At 46.5% G+C, this 19,605-nt stretch overlaps 2 protein-coding genes across 2 annotated transcripts in view; one reads left to right on the plus strand and one right to left on the minus strand.

Annotated features, from left to right (window-relative positions):
- The window catches only part of eEF5 (eukaryotic translation elongation factor 5), a 39,687-nt gene extending 24,412 nt beyond the window's left edge, over positions 1 to 15,275 (plus strand). The window contains exons 4-5 of the mRNA XM_050169775.3: positions 11,383 to 11,520; positions 14,268 to 15,275. Of these exons, the coding sequence (XP_050025732.1) occupies positions 11,383 to 11,520; positions 14,268 to 14,327 (198 nt within the window). The 3' untranslated portion in view covers positions 14,328 to 15,275. The remainder of the gene's footprint in view (positions 1 to 11,382; positions 11,521 to 14,267) is intronic.
- The window catches only part of homer (protein), an 81,821-nt gene continuing 77,223 nt past the window's right edge, over positions 15,008 to 19,605 (minus strand). The window contains exon 5 of the mRNA XM_055065641.2: positions 15,008 to 15,723. Coding sequence (XP_054921616.1) covers positions 15,709 to 15,723 — 15 coding nt within the window. The 3' untranslated portion in view covers positions 15,008 to 15,708. The remainder of the gene's footprint in view (positions 15,724 to 19,605) is intronic.

Genomic DNA, 19,605 nt, shown 5'->3' on the forward strand with positions numbered 1-19,605 from the left:
CAGGTCTTTGGTTAGATTACGTTGTTTTGAGTAATTTCTGTGCACGATGCGAGATGGGCCCAATGGAAAGTAATCCTTCTTTTGGAAACTGGAAGAGGAATGGAAGTGGAGGCCGCCCTCATTCTGTTCAAGAGGTCCCTCGGACGGCACAAGCTCCGTTACACCACTATGTTGAGTGATGGGGGATAGCCGTACCTATCTTGCACTACACGAGGAAAACGTTTACCGTTATTTGCAAATAGACAAGGATTGCATAAATCACGTCCAGAAATGCATGGATATGGTGTTGCACAAACTTGTTTCAAGAAACAAAGCTTCTGGCCTTCAGAGCCTCGGTGGAGAGGGTCGGCTCACAGCAGACCTTATTACAAGACTATTACGGATGGGCTCAAAAAACGCACAAGGGAGACATGGACGCCATACACAAGGCAGTGATGGCGACTTACTATCACATCACCTCCAATGACTGAATTTAACCACAGATTTTGCCCAACAGGCCCCAACTCATGCCATCAAAATGCTGCAGAGGCTAGGGGCGAATCGGCACCGAAACGTCCTCACAACCTGCCTCCTCATGTTGGCCAGGTGTTGCTGCCCATTTACGAGTGTTTGAGTGACAAGAAGTTGCTTGAAAGGTGCCAGAGGGGAAAGACCCAAAGCAGCAGCGAAAGCCATCTGGTCTCTTGCACCGAAGGATCGCCATGCCTCTGTTCACTGTAGAGGCAGCTGTGGCGGAGGCAGTACTGAAGTATAATGCAAGGAACGTCAAAGCACCTGCATTTATAAGGTGTGGGAGATACGGGGTTCTCCTCCGTACTCTTGGGACAAAGGAACGACAACACAGTAGTGCAAACAGTCACAAGGGCATTTATTGCACCTTTCATAGATCCATGCCTGCTAGCCGAGTGGCTATCCACAAAACATGCCGATGGGCGCGCGACAAATCTAGAAGTCCGACTCACCGCGAGCGAGCGAATATGTTCGCCCCATGCTGGATCCCAACGCCTGGTCGTTCGCGTGTTCGGTCACGCCAACGGAGGCGCGCTCGAAGGCCGCCACGCGAGGCGGTCTCGCAGAAGCATGGGTCGCCGCGCGCGCGTGGGACGTCCACGCCGTGCGCCCGACCCGCCGGGAACAAGCGTCGCTCCACCCGCGGCACGGCACGTCCGTGCTGCTTGCTGTCTCCAACCCAAGAGGCCAAGCGCCTTCCCTTTCGGCGCCCGAGTAACCCCGCCGCGACAGTCGCGCCATCTCTCGCACCGCGCTTGTACCACGCCGCGGGCGCCAGGCCACGCGAGCCGTGCGGGAAAACAGCATATCAGGGGATGCGCTATGCGGGAAAAACATCAGAGGACGCGCGAGAGTCGCGCATCCCCACAAAGGCTAGAGATGAGCCTCAACCCCAGCTCATTATGCAGTGATTGCATAGCTGAAAAGGTCAGTGGCAATTGAAAGCTTCAGCTCGAAAGCGTGCATCAGCTGAAAACATGCATCAACTCCTCAAAAAATGCTACGCGGGCACCAATTCTCAAACTATGTGCCAGGGGGATACTAACCTGTTACAGCTGGTAAATTGTAAACATTTCACAATATTTCTCTATAAATAGAGCTGTTTTCGTTCTAGATTTTCGCAAAAGCGTTTTATTCACTAGGCCCAATCAGAGCAACGATATCTCAATCTGTAGGACAGCTGCAGCTAAATGACTAAAGCTTAAAGGAGTACAAGCACATTCTTCTTTCTCTAAGTTTTAGTAGCTGTGCTGTAAACACTGATCTTTTGATGAGCTGCTAAATCGCTATTCGTTGTTGGATTGGGGAACTGCTTGCAGCACGGCAATCCTTATACATTCTGCTTTCCACTCGTGCAATAAATATAACTCTCTGGTCAGTGTATTTTTATCTGCTTCACCAAATAATAAGGAACATTTAATTACATCAGCCACAAAGAAGTAATCGAATTTTTTTAATCAGCCCAAGAAAATACATCTTTGCATTTAGGTTGAATATGCTCAATAAATTACGAAACCTCCAGATACCTCGTGCAGACAGCCACACACTGCCGCACTAGAAAAGGAGACGCGTGGCAACATGCCCCCCACTTCCTCCCCTCACACGGGCTTCAGCACGGTACCGCCAACTCGCTCCCCTTTCACCTTGTTCACGTGAGATGGCACTCACCTAGCCACCACCTTTCTTGGCTCACACATGCACGCTGTTCCTCTCACCCAAAGCATACAGTGCACTGGATATGATGGCACCCTATTCCACTTAGGCAGTCGCTCTTGGTCACGTAGCGTGCAATTTGAGTGCTGCCCCAGTGGCCTAGCTAGGTCGTCTGGCACCCGGGGCCCATAAGTTTGCTGTCATGAAGCTTGTGCCAGCAAAAGCTTGCGCTACTCTTGGTATGCACTCGCAGTAGAGAGTATGGAGATATTGACGTCACTGGTGCACTATTTCAATTCTTCAGGTACTGCCAAACTGGGCCGCCCGCAGTGCCATAGTACTGCAGGCTCTAGCACCCAAAACAATCTTGTTTAGAGCAGTCTTTTGTTGACCTAATAGTATGAATTGCAGTCCTGAATTCCCGAAATGCAATGTTTCCTCTATAATTGCTAATTAAGCAGTTATTTAAGATATCTCTATTATCTGCCATATTTTGCACAATAGAGTTCCTAGTGGTCACAAGCACGTAATCTGATAGAATATTTGAAAATAACCTAACAAAATTCACCTTTTTATAAAGTTCTGTGCAGCTGAATCAACCCACTGTACTTGATACATGAAGTCGCGCAATGTAATGATAGAGAGGCTGTTAGCTAGGACTAGGAGACACTGTTTTTATTCAACACCGCGAAACTGATAAATGGAACGCCGTGTACATACTGACTACAAAAAACCATTTGGGAAATTATATTTTAGCCTGCACATTCGTTCAATTATTACGTAAGATGTTCATAAAGCTCCAGCTGACAATTCCGCGGCACTACACATCTGGTACATCGGCTACATGAGCTTAGGCTGCTGGTTACCGGAACATTCTTTACCGTTTACGCCCAGTCAAGCCAGCGGAAAGAGGGGGGCCCGCAAGCAGTTGCTTTTGGCCATCATTTCCATTTCCAAATTTCCATTTGTGTCTGTATTCCTTTGCAACGGCCATGAAATTGTGTGTACTTAATTATATAGTTTTAACTGTATATCCCTTGGGTAGTGGTGTCATATTGTGCAAAGCAGTCTTATAAGCTGTACAACACTGTCCTAGTCTCCAAGTTTTCAATTGGCTGCACTTGGCTGTCAGTAGTTTGACAGCTTCATTTGGGCCTCTTACTCACAAAGGGGGAACATCAATTTCTTCTGTGCTTTCACTGATAGCATACTTACCATGACGAACAATTTTCAATCACGATGGTCTTCTGAAAATGATATGAGGACACAGATTGAATCTGAGTGAGCTATGGTTCAGTATGAAGGCAGAAGAAATCGACAATTCTTGAGGTTCGACTCATATGTTTGGCTTTCTGGTCAAGACTGCTTCAATATTATATTAGGATCTTCTGCATCTCATGCAATAGTTTGAAATAGTATAGCTTTGTCTTTTTTGCCAGTTTAGTTTGCAGCCAGACATCGTACATGGATGAAAAGGCACAAGCTCCTGCATAACTGATCTGTGCAGGGTTCATACACCTTTTTAAAATCCTGGAAAACTCTTGACTTTGAAGATTAAGGACTCTTAAAACTCCTGGAAATAAATGTGTTTTTGGAATTTTTGAAAACGAGTTGAGGGCAACTTTTGAACACCCAGAGTGAAAAAACTTCAGGAACGCTGTCTGAAAGCAATCGCAGATACCACATTTATTCGAATCTAGGCCAATAGTTTTTTTTTTCTACAAATAATCATATGCCAAACTCTAGGGTCAGCTTAGATTCAAGGGTTTTAAAAAATGCCAGTTTTTAATTGAAATTTCAATGCCAGAAAACGATTGGCATCACAATGGGAAACTGAACTTATAAGAGAGACTTGGGAGCTTGAACTGTGCGTCCAACTCTGCAGCTGCCCACTCTTGTCTTGAGGTTGGAGCTGCGCAGAGCGGCGGCCCTTGTAGCTGATGCAACCCGACACTCCCACATGTGTGACAGCGTCGCTCTATTTTCCTGACATAATTTGCGAAGAGCAGTCGGGTATTGCGCGGGGAAAATGTGCTGCAATCGCACCGGACTGGGGAATGTGTGTTTGCAATTGTCGCCAGATGACTGCCTAGCTGGTAGTGCTTGGTGATATTGTACCTGACCAGGAGTTCCGAACTCGAAGAGGCGGTCTCCGATTCTGCGCGGCGGGTCAGTTCTCGCGCAGAGCGGTGTGCTACCTCGTTCAAGTTAATGAGGCCCTCATCGGTGGGGGTGGCGATGTGCGCTGGAAACCACATGATCGCGGTGTTATCGAAGTGCTGTCGACCAGCTTTCCTTAGAATCGGGAGAGCTTCAGAGGAAATGCGCCACCCGCGCGTAGTTGCGAACTGCGGATTGTTAGTCGCTAAAAACTACGCAAGGGCTAAAAACTACGCAAGGGCTAAAAACTACGCAAGGGCTAAAAACTACGCAAGGGCTAAAAACTACGCAAGGGCTAAAAACTACGCAAGGGCTAAAAACTACGCAAGGGCTAAAAACTACGCAAGGGCTAAAAACTACGCAAGGGCTAAAAACTACGCAAGGGCTAAAAGCTACGCAAGGGCTAAAAGCTACGCAAGGGCTAAAAGCTACGCAAGGGCTAAAAGCTACGCAAGGGCTAAAAGCTACGCAAGGGCTAAAAGCTACGCAAGGGCTAAAAGCTACGCAAGGGCTAAAAGCTACGCAAGGGCTAAAAACTACGCAAGGGCGCTGCGCGAGGAGCCAAAGGACCTTCAGTCGCATGAAAATCCGGAAAATTGGACGGAGGGGGGTTCGAGCGTCCGAAACTTCAGATGTCCTTATACATTGATTCTATGGGGCTCGTGGCAGTGCCGCGAAGACCTCCGAAATATCAGGCATGTCCGAAAATTTGGGTGTCTGAAAATTCAGTTGTTGACTGTAGCAGAAAGTCCGCAACATCAGTTGCGCAGCTTGTCCGAAGAGTGCGGGTTACGGTGTAGTGAGTCGCGTAGTCTTCCGCGACTGCAACCAACTTGTTTCCTGATGTAAATTCCGGAAATGGGCCGAGAAGGTCCAAGCCAACACGATGAAAGGGCTCGGCAGAGATGTCGAGCGGCTGCAGGTAACCAGCGGGGAGCTGGGCAGGCTTCTTGCGTCGTTGGCAAAGTTCACAAGCAGCGACGTAACGTCATACGGAACGGGCAAGGCCCAGCCAGAAAAAATGGTGACGTACACGGTCATAGGTTCGAGATACGCCGAGGTGTCCTGCCATTGGTGCGTCCTGAAGCTCTTCTAGAAAGGTTGAGTGTAGGTGTTTAGGTATGACAAGTGGACTCAGAACCATCCGGATGAAGGTTACAGCGGTACAGAATACCGTCGCGGAGGACGAAGAGGCCTTCAGTTGCATCGGCCGGAGAGTGTTCAAAACGATCAATGAGTGCGCTGATGTAGGCGTCACGACGTTGCTCGTCGGCGAAATGAAGCAGCTGTGTTACAGAGAATGCGCAAGCAGCATTGGCAATATTGGAGGAGTCAGTCGTCAACAGGGTAACGCAAAAAGCTGTCAGCATCTTGGTGCAGGCGGCCAGACTTGTACACCACGGAATATGAAAATTCTTGTAGCCTCAAAGCCCATCGACAAAAGCCGGCCTGTAGAATCTTGTAGCAATGAGAGCCAGCAGAGAGCATGATGTTCAGTGACTAGGAAAAAGGGTGACTGTAAAGGTAAGGATGCGACTTCGCAACCGCCCATACAACAGCAAGGCATTCTCGTTCCATAATTGAATAGTTGCGCTCCGAAGGTGCGAGGAGGCGGCTCGCGTAAACAATAACGCGATCTTCACCACGCTGGGCTCAGACGGCACTTACGCCATGAGCACTGGCATCTGTATGCGATTCTGTAGTTGCATCAGGGTCGAAGTGGGCAAGAATGGGTGGTGAGGTTATAAGAGTGACAAGGCGACGGCTTCCAAAGTACCCCACGAGAATTTTACACCTTTCTTCAGAAGATTAGCGAGGGGTCTAGAATTGCCACAAAATCTTGAACAAAACTACGAAAGTACGAGCATAGCCCTACAAAACTTCGTACGTCTGCGGCTGTCTTCGGAACCGGAAAGTCGGACAGCGCGAGTTTTGCCGGGATCAGGCTGTACTCCGGAAGCTCAGAAGAGTACTTTGGCTGTGGCCAAAATGACATTTGGACGAGTCAAGTTACAGCTTTGCCTTTCGAAATACATCAAGTATAGTTGTTAGACGCTCAAGGTGAGTGTTGAACGTTGGCAAGAAGACAATGACGTCATAGAGGTAGCAGAGGCGCGTGTACCACTTGAAACCTTGGAGCAAAGAGTCCATCATACGCTTGAAGGTGGCAGGGGCGTTGCATAATCCAAATGGCATTATTTTAAATTGGTATAGGCCATTAGGTGTGATGAACGTGGTTTTTTTCCCTGTCCATATCGTGAACAGCAATCTGCCAGTACAGCTGGAACCGTGCAGGCAGTCAAGGGTGTTGTCCATACGTGGGAGCGGGTAGACGTCTTTCTTCGTAATGTTGTTCAGATGACGGTAGTCTACACAAAAGCGCCACATGCCGTGCTTCTTCTTAACCAACACCATAGGTGACACCCAGGGGCTCGAAAAAGGCTCAATGTTTTTATCTAGCATTTTGTTCACTTCACTTTGAACTACTCGAAGTTCCGATGCAGAAACTCCATACGGTTGTCGGCGAATAGGTGTAGCATCGCCAGTAAGAATCCGGTGCTTGACCGTGAGCGTCTGGCTTAAAGGGCGATCGTCGAAGTCGAAAATATCTCGGTAGGACGATAATACTTTGCAAAGGTCTTCAGTCTGCGAAGAGAACAGGTCTGTCACACCATTTTCTAAATGTTGGGAACGGCGCCCGAGGCTGGTGCGGGGGGAGCTACTGAGCTCGCAAGAACCATCGGTCGATAACGCTGCCACAAGATGGTCGCCGAGACAATCAACATTGGCAAGGCAAATACCTTGCGGTAGAATTTGCTTTGCCAATCCAAAGTTATAGACAGGGATGCGAGTACAATTTGCAGTAGTAAGTATACTGTGAAGCACGGTAACGTCAAACTAGTGGAATGTTGGGCAGAGGAGTGACGAGGTACTTGCTCGCCATCAGGAACTGGTGGGGAAGACAACAGTTCAATATGGGCTATTGGCTTTGGCGGCATGCGAAGAAAGTTGGTGGGGCATAAGCGGCACTGGGGTGCGTCAGAAGGTTCTGTGAGAATCGGTAACTCAAGGCGAAGGGTACTGGCAGCAGAATGGCCGGAGAAAAAAATCGAGGCCGAGGGTTAGGTCGTGGGGGCAATGAGCAATCACGGTGAAGAGTGCAGGAGTGTGGCGGCCGGCAATGCTGACACGTGCCGTACACATTCCGATGATAGGCACAGTGCTGCCATCGGCAATGCGGACGCGTGCCGACGCTGAGGTGAGGAGCTTGTTCAGCTGTCGTCGGAATGCAGCACTGATAATAGAAAGATGTGCTCCTGTATCGATGAGTGCCGTGGCAGGATAACCGTCAATGTCAAGGTTTTGGTTCGTAGGTAACATGAGCAGAGGATTTGAAAGCAGGGTCAACAACGCAGCTTCACCTCCAGAAGCTGCAGTGCCTAGTTTTCCGGGTGGGTCCGGGAGGCGATAGGTGGGAAAGAGAGGCGGCGAGGTTGGGACGAACTCGACTGATGGCGTCGAGGGGAGGCCAAACGGCTGTAGCGAAGGTTCGGAGCAGGAGCATCAGCGGGCTCATGGCAGGTAGTGTAGGGAACAGAAGGTCGAAAGATGCGGGAATAAGCGGCGGCGCATGTTCGAAGGTGGTGGCCATCGGTTGGGCAGTGATGAGCGACGTGGCAGATGCGACAGCAGTGGAAGCAGATCGGCCTGTCATTAGGGGTATGCCATTCGGACGGGTTGCGGCGAGATGTGGCAGAAAGACTGTCTGACAACAGGCCTGAATCATCGCAATCGTGGTTGCTGGTGGATTGGGAGGCGTTGCTGGGAAAGCTGGTGAACAGGCGACCTTGAGTTCACGGCAAACAATACGGGTTACGTCGTCACACGTGGTAGTCTAACGCGGGCAACCCTCATGTGTCGACGTAGCAGCAGTGTTGGGTAGCCGCATGATGTGGTGTGAAATACGGCGGCACTTCGCTTGTTCAAGGCAACGACATTCTTTTGTGATGGCGTCGATAGTCAAGACGTTGCCGAAAACAAGCAAATGTAGATGTGTAGATGATCTGACCAATACTCGATCACTGAATTCTACAGATGGCAGTGGCCTAGTTGGAACACATCGTTTTGACGTCTTTTATGAATCCCAACGTATTACAGAGCTACAGGCTAGCTACTACAGCGCTAAGTGAAACTGTGGCAATCTTTGATAAGTAGGAAAAGCAGATAATCAAAACCCACAATAACAAATACCGGAGAGGGAAATTCTCGCCGCAACAAAATATTGTTGGATCCCCGGCTTATGTGCATACTCAATCTGCTTCATATCTTGCGCCAAACTACAATATTTTCTGAACTTTAGAATAGTGGCTGGCCAGGCTTGTTGGTACGAACGCACACTTCACCAAACGGGACACAGGAAAGGGGCACATGACACATCTACAGCAACAGTCAGTATATTACCTTCTCACGTAACACTAATAGTGTCCAAAAGCTGCTCAAGTGAACTGGTGGTAACTACCTCTGCAGTGTGCTTATGTGGCTGACGCCATTTTGTTTACAAAGCAGCAGCAGTGGAACAGTTGCGCCTGGCAACAGGTGATGATGATTGTGGTTTGTCCTTTGCAATGGGTGAGTACTGCAGTGTCCTGACTGGAAATTTAATATAAATTTTAGAAAGAAAATGAAGCGAAGGCACCCTCGCAATAGGAACATTTATATCCTGTGTTTAAGGGCTTGTGAATTGTGCAACAGTCTTTGAATGTTGCAACGTGTAGCATCGTGTTACTCTGCGAATTTTTCTTTCTCCTTTTATTTCCTTTACTCCTTTCCCCAGCACAGGCTAGCCTGCCAGTACTTACACTGGCTAACCTCCCTGTCTTTCCTTCCCTTTTGTCTCTCTCTACATATATCCTGTGTGCCATCACAGCATGGGCTAAAACGTATGGAAATGCCTGCGTGGCATGCCGATAATGATAATCACTGACTAGCGAAATCCACATTCATACGTGAAGGCTCCAATAATGTTTTGTGTACCCCGCACATGGTCATGTTAGGTGGTGTCAACTGTCTGTGGCAATTGGACTGTCTGCTTTGCCAGGATGCCACCTCCAACCAAAAAGTGGAAATTTTTGTTGCTACAAGATTGTGGCTGCAATTGTTCAGGTGGAAAAGGGCAGGAAGATGGAGATCGTTGACAAAATTGGAGTTGCCTCCAGTTCGCTGTATACAATATTGAAAAACAAGGTTTCCTCTAGGGCCTGCTTGAAAATGGTGCGGTAAAATGTGTTTGGCGGTGATTGCAAATTGCTTTAATCACGGCGACTTCATTGCCACTCAGCAGGCATCATGTGCGGATCCAGTGGCACCGGAGTAGGGTCTGCCGTAATGCTCACACGGATGAGTGCTGCCATGGCTGACCAATGCATGGGGTGTACTTTGTGCCATGAAGGCTGTCGCAGATGGCTTCATTGTCAACAAGTTAGTTTGTGTAGATGAAGACATTGTGCACGAGGAGATGTTAAAGAACCCCAGGTTGTCGAAATTTCCGGAGTCCTCCACTACGGCGTGCCTCATAATCAGAAAGTGGTTTTGGCATGTTAAACCCCATAATTTTTTTTTTTGCACAAGATCACCGAGGCCATCGGAAGAAACGTGCACAGAGCTGGTGATGCCTCTAGCGGCCAGTCGCACAGCAATTTTGCATGTGCTCGCGGGCTTCTATCACGCTCTGAAAAACTCATGTAGCCCGTATTGAGCAACAGAGCTCTATCGGGAGTTTTTCTTGTCTGCAATTTTCTCATTGTCACCTTTCATATAATTATAATGTTTGAGAAGCTTATTAATTTGGACCAATTATGCAATTAGAACGAAAAAATCAAAGTAATCAAAGCGACGCCAAACCTACCTTTGTTCTATCCAGCTAAGTGGCATTTGCATATTTTTAAGCTTGCTAAAGTTACGGGAGACACCCTGTACAGTGAAATCTTGTTAAACCGTAAATGGCTGGAGCAAGGAAAAGGTGCATACTAAACGGCAGTACTGCTTAACCAAAACAGCGTGAGATCACCCACATACTGTCAAAAACGAAACTCGGAGAGCACTATGAAAGGGCAAAAAACATGCCGTATTTGTTTATTTCACGCGACAAGTCTTATTTTCTTTCGATGTCACAGCAGCCTAGCAGCAATAACAGTGGTCTCGAACTCCCCTTAAGCAGCAAGCCTGGTTATCCACCAACCCGGTTTCGCAACAAATACCTGCATGAGGCTGACATAACGTGCAGCTTCTGCCACTGTTGAGCCGGAATCGCCCGTGCTGTCACTTTCTGTAGTAACTGTCATTGGGAAACACTTTGGCAACAGCAGAGGCAACGATGGTGAAAAGTCGAACCTCGGAAGAACTTCGTAGTCATCATTTTGCAGTCCCAGCAGCACTGCCGAGCATCTTCGCGTTCCAAATGCCATGCACAGTAGTCAACGGTAGATCCCTCTCACATGCCAGCACAGACTTTGTGCCGCATTCAGTGGCACGAACGATGTCCATTTTATATTTTCTTTATTATTATTATTATTTTTTTTAATGCTTACCACCCGGTTTCTGCCCTACGTTTTGCACGACGCTACAGCGCTCTCTGGCTCAGCATGAAATGTTGATGTTAATGTGGCTTCAGCTTCCAAGCGCTGTCTGTATTTGCGCTTGGAGGCCATTCTGATCTCTGGCTGACCTACTGCTGTTATTGAGCTATGAAAAGTGCAAACACTAAGTGTGAACCGATACGTACACAATAAGCTGGCACAGTTTATGCGGATACAATATATGTTCATTGGCCGCTGAGTCGGGGATTTGACTTTACTACTTCTAAAACGAAACTACTGTAAGCGCGTACGTTTTAACGACGTTTTACTGTATATCTGGGTTCAACTAGTGCACAGTCAAGTTGTGTCAAACGGAGTGTATTCATATCCATGGTTACTGAGCAGTACTGGCACTACCACCTTGACTTCTGTCAAATATCCTTGTATGAAAGCTCATAAATGATATTTTTTTTTTTCTTTGCAGTTGATTGACATAAGTGATGATGGCTATGTCACACTAATGAACGACAAAGGTGACACTCGTGATGACCTCAAGCTTCCAGATGGGGAACTGGGCCAAAGGATCCGCGAAGAATTCCACAAGGAAGACAACAGTGTCATTGTAAGTTTGTATACTTTCCTATGAGAATGTTTGGTGTCCTAAGTGTCCTATGCAGGCTGGCTGGAACAAAGCAGTGGTCTCCCACTCATAAATAACAGCATGTCACGCCTGCCAACTATCCTGAATTCTTTGTAAACTTTACAAATTTCGGCCTGTTTTATTGTTTTACAAAAAAATAATTCAGTTTGTAAAAGCTTCAAAAGCATCGAAGGATGGATCGGTTTGGGATTGCAAGAAATGTATGCAAAAATACATTGATAGTTCCACCGCCTTCTTGTCAGTGCAAGGTCCATAAATAACTGTGGGTACTTGTTTCCAGCATGTTTCTTCAGTATACCGTAAAATTTCAAGCAAGCATGCCCCCTCAAGCAAGGCGAAATTACTGGCAAAGTGGGGGGGGGGGGGGGGGTCAAAATTGCGCAGAAACACTCGAGTTCATGGAGCTATTGCTCGTCTTTCGCACTGTTGTGCGCCACCATCTTGGTATCGTTCAAGAGTTCTGCCTTTCAGTTCCCCACGTCCTTGCCAGTGATAGCCGTATAGATGAGCGTAAAACCACGACCTACTGACATCCAGACCTGCACAGATATCCCTTCAACTTTTTATTTTGCTGCTAGGGACAACGTACGACAGAGTGGTGCTAGTTGTAAGGAGTCATACGACATGGAAGGGCTGTTCGGTATACATGCAACTTTGGGCTAGTCGCGTTTTAGTCAGGTGCTACTTATCTATGCAAGAGCACATTGGAGTACAGTATAAAATTGTTTGCTGTTTTCTGCAATGCTGTCTTTCTTTGCTTTATCCTATAAATATTGTAAGCATTTGGATAAACCTACTTTGCAGGTTTGTATGAATTTGACACTTCGGAATTAATTGGTCACTTTTGCAGGACCATTTCCACTGAAGCTAAAGCATGATTGTGTTGAAGCTTATACGCCTGTCGAGCAGGCAAGTGCACTTACAGAGTGCCACTCGGATTAAAGGGCAACTCCAGAATTTTTTAAACCATGTTAGGATATTGTCTTTTTCAAATGGATTTGACACTCCTGTCACTGGTAGGGTGGTTCGATTTGCTTTGAAATTCATTAATAATTTTAAATAAGCAATAAACGAGATACTGAAACAGGTAGCTGCTTCGTGTGACGTCGGACCATACATCACCATAATGTAAACACGCAGAATGCGTGCTAAAACGCAGTACATGGGGCGCTAACGCCAAAGAAACAAAGCTGATGTCTCCTGACACAAGGAGCTTTTACAGTTTCTGAACTAAAGAGCAGTGATTTCAGTGGCGGGGTAGTCTGTGACAAATGCAGGGTGGCATTAACAAGTCATGAGTTAGGAACGCAACCAATCTTCAACATTCAATTTCAGGAAAACTAAATGATTTGCCAATAGTTTCGCACTGATAATCAGAGTGCAAAAGAGAACATATATTCAACATTTTATTGATGAGTGGACATAGAAAAATTGCCGGAGTTGCCCTGTAAGTGCACTTTGCCAAATCCAAATGTGGCAGTGGGAGTGCGCATGCAGAGTCCACTCGGGTCGGAGTGCGTTCATGGAACACTTTGCTGGCCGAGTGCGTAGCCTCGCCACCAGCGGTTTAAATAGTACAAGATGTAATGCATAAAAAAGGGGCACTGAAGTTCATTTTAGTCATTCAACAGCTTTTCAAAAAATTGCAACAGAACTCGCTCATCTTATGTTTTAGCAGGATCAAATGCCATTAGCACGCTACCATGTTCCGGTTTGGCTTATGATTATGGTTGTTATTTATAATACAATGTAAAACAATCACTTAGATTTTTCTTTTTAATCTACATCTTCAAAAACCTCTTAGTCTGTCGCCTTTTTTACTGCGAGTGCACTCTGTTTTCCCAAAGTGTACTTAACTTGCCCGCTTGCCGGGGCATTAGGGCTTTGTACCTGTCGGTCACATTGCTGCGCTTAATTTTAAATAGTTGCTGTAAAAGTAGACTTCTTTGTTTTCTGTTGCAAAGTAAGCTTCCATCTCTTACACTGATGTAAATTTGGAATATGGTGTTCCAAAATGCAGGTTTGGTGCACAGTGCTTTTGGCAAATCCAAACTAATGCAAAAATTAGTCCAAGAATTTTGAGGTCTGACTTGTTTTGGCTGCTCGTGGAGCCCTGAAATGCTGTTTGCAGATGTGTCCAGTTCAGTATCCCTTTGGCATCCTCAGTGATAGGTCTATGTGTCTTGTCCACTGTGTAGCAAAGTAAATATAAATTTTGTTGGTCATGCTTTATTTCAGCGGAGTATTCTCAGCTATAACAAAATGAAAAATCAGACCTAGTATTAGTTATAGCAAAGCAAACTTTTTTTTGCTTGTGCCTCAACATTTATATTCTGGTTTCCAACAAATTTTTTGGACCTGCGCATTTCCCTTAGCACTGCCAGAAAATTTCAATGTGCTGTTTCGGGCACAAACACGACAGCTGTGAACGAAGTTGCTGCCCTGTCGACTAGCACAAAACTGCCAATATGTTCATAGGCCTTATTGATCAGAAATGCCAGGCCTAAGCATACAGGCTACACTGGCTGCTTTAGTATAGCGTGAATCTACTAGTGTACACATTTTGTTTGCACTTCTATGTTCGATGAAATGCCTGCAAAAGTTGCACACACTCGTTGCTTAGAATGTTGCTAAATGTGTGCAGTGTGCATGGTTCCAGTGCCTAGCTATTACGCACAGATTTGATTCCTCGCTTCTTATTTTTGCAGGTGACTGTAATGTGTGCAGTTGGCATGGAATGTATCATTGCGTGCAAGAATGCCAACTAAGCAAGACCAGAGGGAAGACACCCAGCCCATGAAATGTAGCCGCTGCCACTCAAAAAGAAAAACAGAACATGGAGGAAAAGAATTCCGGTTGTCACGGCCATACACATGTCCGACACAAAGGGGATGAAGGAAAAGTGGTGCATCAAAACTGTGCAAAGAGGAAGCTCCCCATCCTCCATCCAAAGTCTGGGATGGGTACAGCAAGGAGTGACGGCTGGTGGAAATCTATGATCACACTAGTGTGCTTGTTTTTGCTGACTGTATCTGACTTTTTCTTTTGAATGCTATAGGTATTTTGTTTTTCAAAATTCCTGAGAGGACTGGTATTTTTCTGGATGACATGTTTATGGTGTCGCGTGTAACCACAACCTCATCTTGTCCAAGAGAGGAAATGTGAGAGTGCCTGTTAGCTCCGCAACTTTTTTTTTTTTTTTTTTTCATGAAGGTTTGAGTTTTTTTACATGTGCACATCTCTATAAAGCTTTTTCTTACTGTGAGCTGGTCTAGCAAGGGTCTGGGTTTCATTGAGCTCTGTGACTCTTTGTATATTAAGAGTTTTGGGGCTTTAGGACAACAAATTCAGGATGTACTACAGAGCTGGCGTTTTTTTTTTTTTTTTTTTTTTTTTTTTTTTTTTTTTTTTTTTTTCTGGAGTTCAGGTATTTTCAGTGCAGCAAGCTCTTCTGTGTCATGGTCTTCATTTTGTTTAATAAGTTGGATGTTTTAATTTGGAATTAAATTTTTTTTATCAACATACCTCTCCCCTTATTCATTTGTTATGGTGTTTCTCAGGGACTGGAACACTTAAACTGGGCGTAATTTGCGTTTTTCTCATTGGGAGTTTTGCTTTCCCAAGTTTCCCTCCTTTTTTTCTGACTAAACATGAGTTGTGGTGTCAAGTGGCTCGACGAGTCTCTTGGCTTAATAAATTTGTATTCCACTATTTCATCTGCAGTCTTCCATGCTCCTTGATACGTATACATGGCAGCGAGCTGGTGCTGTATGCAGTAAATACCTGCCAACTCCTGATATTCCAACAAATTCTCACTATTGCGTGGGCATAGGCATAAACCTTGTGAAAAACTTCAACCCCGTTGTGAGAAACAAAAGTTGTGCAGCGCAGCTGCATCGCAATTGCTCTTGTGCACTAGGTAGCCAGGTAACACACTGTTGGCTGATTTCGTGATTGCGAAATCACTCGCTGTACATATTTGCCGATTTTGAGTTCAGGAAAAGAATGCATTCTGAAAGACTGGAAAATCATTTTATCTTCACACAGTGCGTTGCCATCACTACCGTGCATGTCCTCAAAGATGGCAATGGCGTGCTGCGTAGCGTAGTCTATTGCGGTCGCCAGGACACTCAACTGTAGGCTCTGGCTTCACTCTTGGCTTCTCTGCATGGGAAAACATGCAAATATAGATGTTTTTAACGAACACTTCCAAATTGCCTGTGGCAGATAGCAAAATTCTGGTACATCTTGCACAACAAATTCAGATGTATAATTGACTAAAATTTTGCCGATTCTGTGAAGTTACAGCACATAGTACAACTGACGAATTCTAGCGGGTGCGACTGCAATACATCCACTTGAAAAAAAATTGTGTGGACATTATTTGCATCGCATATACACCATTAAACTGGGTTAAGATTTACTGTCACTTCAGTTGGTTGTTTTATGCATAGAAGCACAAAAGCAATGAACGCCAATGCATTTTTCTGCAAAGTTCGGGAATTAAATGGCGCCTGAAACGGTTTGAACAAATTTTGTAGACGCGTAGGGTACAGCTAATCATCGGCACCGCAATTTGTGTGAAGCGTCTCGTATTAAGTAAGCTATGGACGATTACAAGTTGCCCCTTTTCCATAGTCTTGCTTTTCTCGACTCGTTCGCAGAGTGATCGGGGCTAAGCTCCGCCTTCACTGGCTCTGCGTCATGATAGCACGTCGTGTCGTCGACTTCCGGTTCTCTAGCAGCGCATCTCGCCGAACTGCCAGCTGCTTGGCAGTCGACCCCAAGCGAGGGCTATCGAAGCAGCGTGCGTTGCGAGCTTTCTGTTGCAGCGCCGAACATGTCTGGTATTCCGGTAACCACAGGCGAGCTGGGCGTTTCGACGGATGGCTGGAGGCATAAACTCAAGCTGATGAAGTTTAGCGTACTGGTAGTGTCTGTGGTTGAGCTATTGGCGGTGAGGAGTTACGGAGTCGCCATCTATCGGAAGCGCCTCGCCGGCGTAGTATGAGGGATCACGCGGCGCGCTCCTAATAGGTTTTGCTGTCAGCGCTCATTGAAAACACCACGCACGAGCTCTCTCGGACATTTCTGTACGTACTTTCAAAACGAGAGAAGTTTTTTATTGTCGAAATAATAATCTTGTGGCAAACTGAAAGCACAGAATCGTTCAGACGCTATCTCTACCGAATACGTACAGTGAACGCCACTGCGCGCGGTCGCCGCGATGGAGTCTCCCAAACCGGCTTCTTGCGTGAAAGGTAGGTAAACGCTGAGCAAACTATGTGAAATACGTTCTTATAGTATTTGTATAACTAAATGAAGCGTAATAGAATGAAGCCTCAATGCAGCGGTCGCACATATTCGCAGCGACCGACTGCACGTCTGCATGCTTGTCCGCACACTGTTTTGCTTTCGCCGCGTGCGCGTTTTCGCACCGTGTCATAAGCTTTAGGCCGCAGAATATGGGCATTTGACAGTATACAAGCAACCATTGTTGCGTGGGCACTATCAGAGCTGTTCAAGAATAATTTCATTGTAGAGACTTAACGCCTACGGAGACTGTGATGTGCCGTCGTGACGATTCAATCTCTTTTCTTCTTCTAAATTCTTGGACGTTTCAATATTATTTCTCGAGTTGCGTCGCACTGTATGTTTATCGGTGTTCTCAGCGTGCGATTTCCTGCTGCTGCTTCTTTGTAATTCAGTGCATTAGTTCGTAACACAAACATGACCATAAGCCATGCTTTTTTTTTATGTGCTTCTTACCTCTCCCTTTCCACTCCAGTGAACTTGCCAGTATCTCGATGGCATCGACAAGTTCATAGACCAAACTGTCATGACATTAGTCGGGCAGTGGACTCGAGCGAGCGTCTCAATGCGCGTTTTCCGAACATCGCAGACCCGGCGCCGCAGCGGAAATCTTCCTCGCGTCTGTGCTTGCTGCATACCTGAGTTGTAGCCGACGACTGTTTGTCGGTTTTATGTTTCGCGAGCCAAGCTTCACGCAGCTTCTTTTCCTGCGGCTACATGTGAATAAGGCTGACACCGGGCTCCGTTGCGTACGTCCGGTACTGCGGAACTGAGCAGTAGTCTACCATGTTGCGCGCTTCCAAAGGCAGCCACTACCGATTGTAGTGCTTTCAAGCGTTGTAAAGGAGACACTCGAAGTGGGAAAATCTCGCCACTAAATGAGGACCGCAGCGTACGAGAGAATTTAAACTCTTTTTCAGATCGCTCCGGCGCTCCCGAAGCCGCCGACGCGGCCGCTATGACCATGCGATCCACAATAGGACGTCACGCCGATGGTGGCGCCAGCTTTTCCAGTGGTGGAGCTCGAGGCCAATATGCCACGAGGTGGCTGCACCGCGCAGACCATATTTGTGCTTCTGCTCATCCCGTGAAACGGCACGGTCGATTCAAATAGGTCGCGAAGCTTCGGGTGAAAAGCGACTCAGTACATATTGTCACCGGCATCAAAGGGTGGTTATGGGAGCAGCGATTGAAGCAGGACTATGTTTGGAGGGAACAAACATTGGGAAAGAAAAAAGCGTTTTTTTTTTTATTCAGGCAAGAGACTCATTCAACGAAAATAAAATTCCTGGTCAATTTTATTTACTCGTGAAGAGTTAAGAAAATACAAGTTTATTTAATTTCATTATTATTCAATACATTTTTTTTCAGCGCCAATCGTAGGGGGCGTTGATGCCGCTATCACTCGCAATGCAATGCAGCTCTTGAAATGTGCAGAAAGGCACGCTCGTAAAGTTCACCTGTTGAAATACGGCCCCCTCACACGTGCTTTTTTTTGCGTGTCGAAGTTTGCCTGAATTTGGTGACGCGGGTAGCTTCATCGCTTCTTAACCTATTCAATCAAAAGTAGGGAGTTATGACCGCCAGATAATTGTGTAGTTGTTTTCGTGCAACTGCGCTGGCCGACGGGCTTGGCATCCGATGATAGGGTCAGCACTACACCTAAAGCCTTCGTCGGCCTCCAAGAAAAGTATGTTCTGTGCAGGGATGCGATTTCTACAACCGTACAGCTGGTCTTTTTCTGCATCGCTTTTCGCTCCGAAAGCTCGAAACGCCCATCGAGTCAGATGGCGGGGCATTTTAATATATAGCTCTCAAGGCAAGCCAACAAAACGAATTTCGCGCCTTCTAAAACAAAATGACGTTACTTCTGTTTTTAACGGATATGGCGTCACATTTTTTTTTTTTCTTCCGGCGGAAGTGTTCCCTCCACATACAGATAGCGTCATGGAGGAAGGAAACTCAGGAGAAGCCCTGACGTCACTCTTTGTGAAGCTAAAGTGAAGCCGGCAGTTAGCGTTGCTCCGCCTATCGGGCCAGCTCTCCTCTCTTTACATTTCTCGCGATAGATAGAACAACTTTATTGAAGAATAAAACGCTCAATGGGTGGAGCCCCAAGACAAGGACCCCACTGGCTTCCGCACGCAGTCTTGCTTGTCGGATGATGGCCCTTTAGACCTCTTCCTGTGAGCTGGACAGCGCCGCCTCCCATTGTGTATGATCCGTAATTTCTGTTTGTCTTTTGTGTATATGCCGTGCATGCCCATGAGATGTGGTCTAAGGTTGGTGTGACTCCGCACCATGGGCATGGGTCCGCATATCTTTCGGGATGAATTTTATGGAGAATGTGCAGGTTGTTACATGTATATGTTAGCAGCTTTCTCCATATAACCTGTTCTTCCTTTCTGAGGTTCTTATCTGGGGGTGGTAGTTTCATTCTATTTCCTCTGTGGTAGTTTAAGATTGCAGAGTAGTTCTGGTCAATCGGGATCAGGTCTTCAGAGGCGTCCTGTGAGCACCCGTGGTGTGTAGCATGCGCACGAGCTAATCTGTCAGCCTCTTCGTTTCCCCTGATTCCCTCCTGATTGGGTACCCATATAAGGTGAAATCTGGCTCAGGGTTTTATATCTCGTATAATCCTATAGGCTGTGGTGCATACTCGTCCCCTGAGGTAGCTTCTGCATGCCGCTTGAGAGTCTGATAGGATGGTTATTTGTTGTTGGTTTGGTTTAT

The sequence above is a fragment of the Dermacentor andersoni genome, chromosome 3 (genome assembly GCF_023375885.2).
Source record: "Dermacentor andersoni chromosome 3, qqDerAnde1_hic_scaffold, whole genome shotgun sequence".
NCBI lineage: Eukaryota > Metazoa > Arthropoda > Arachnida > Ixodida > Ixodidae > Dermacentor > Dermacentor andersoni.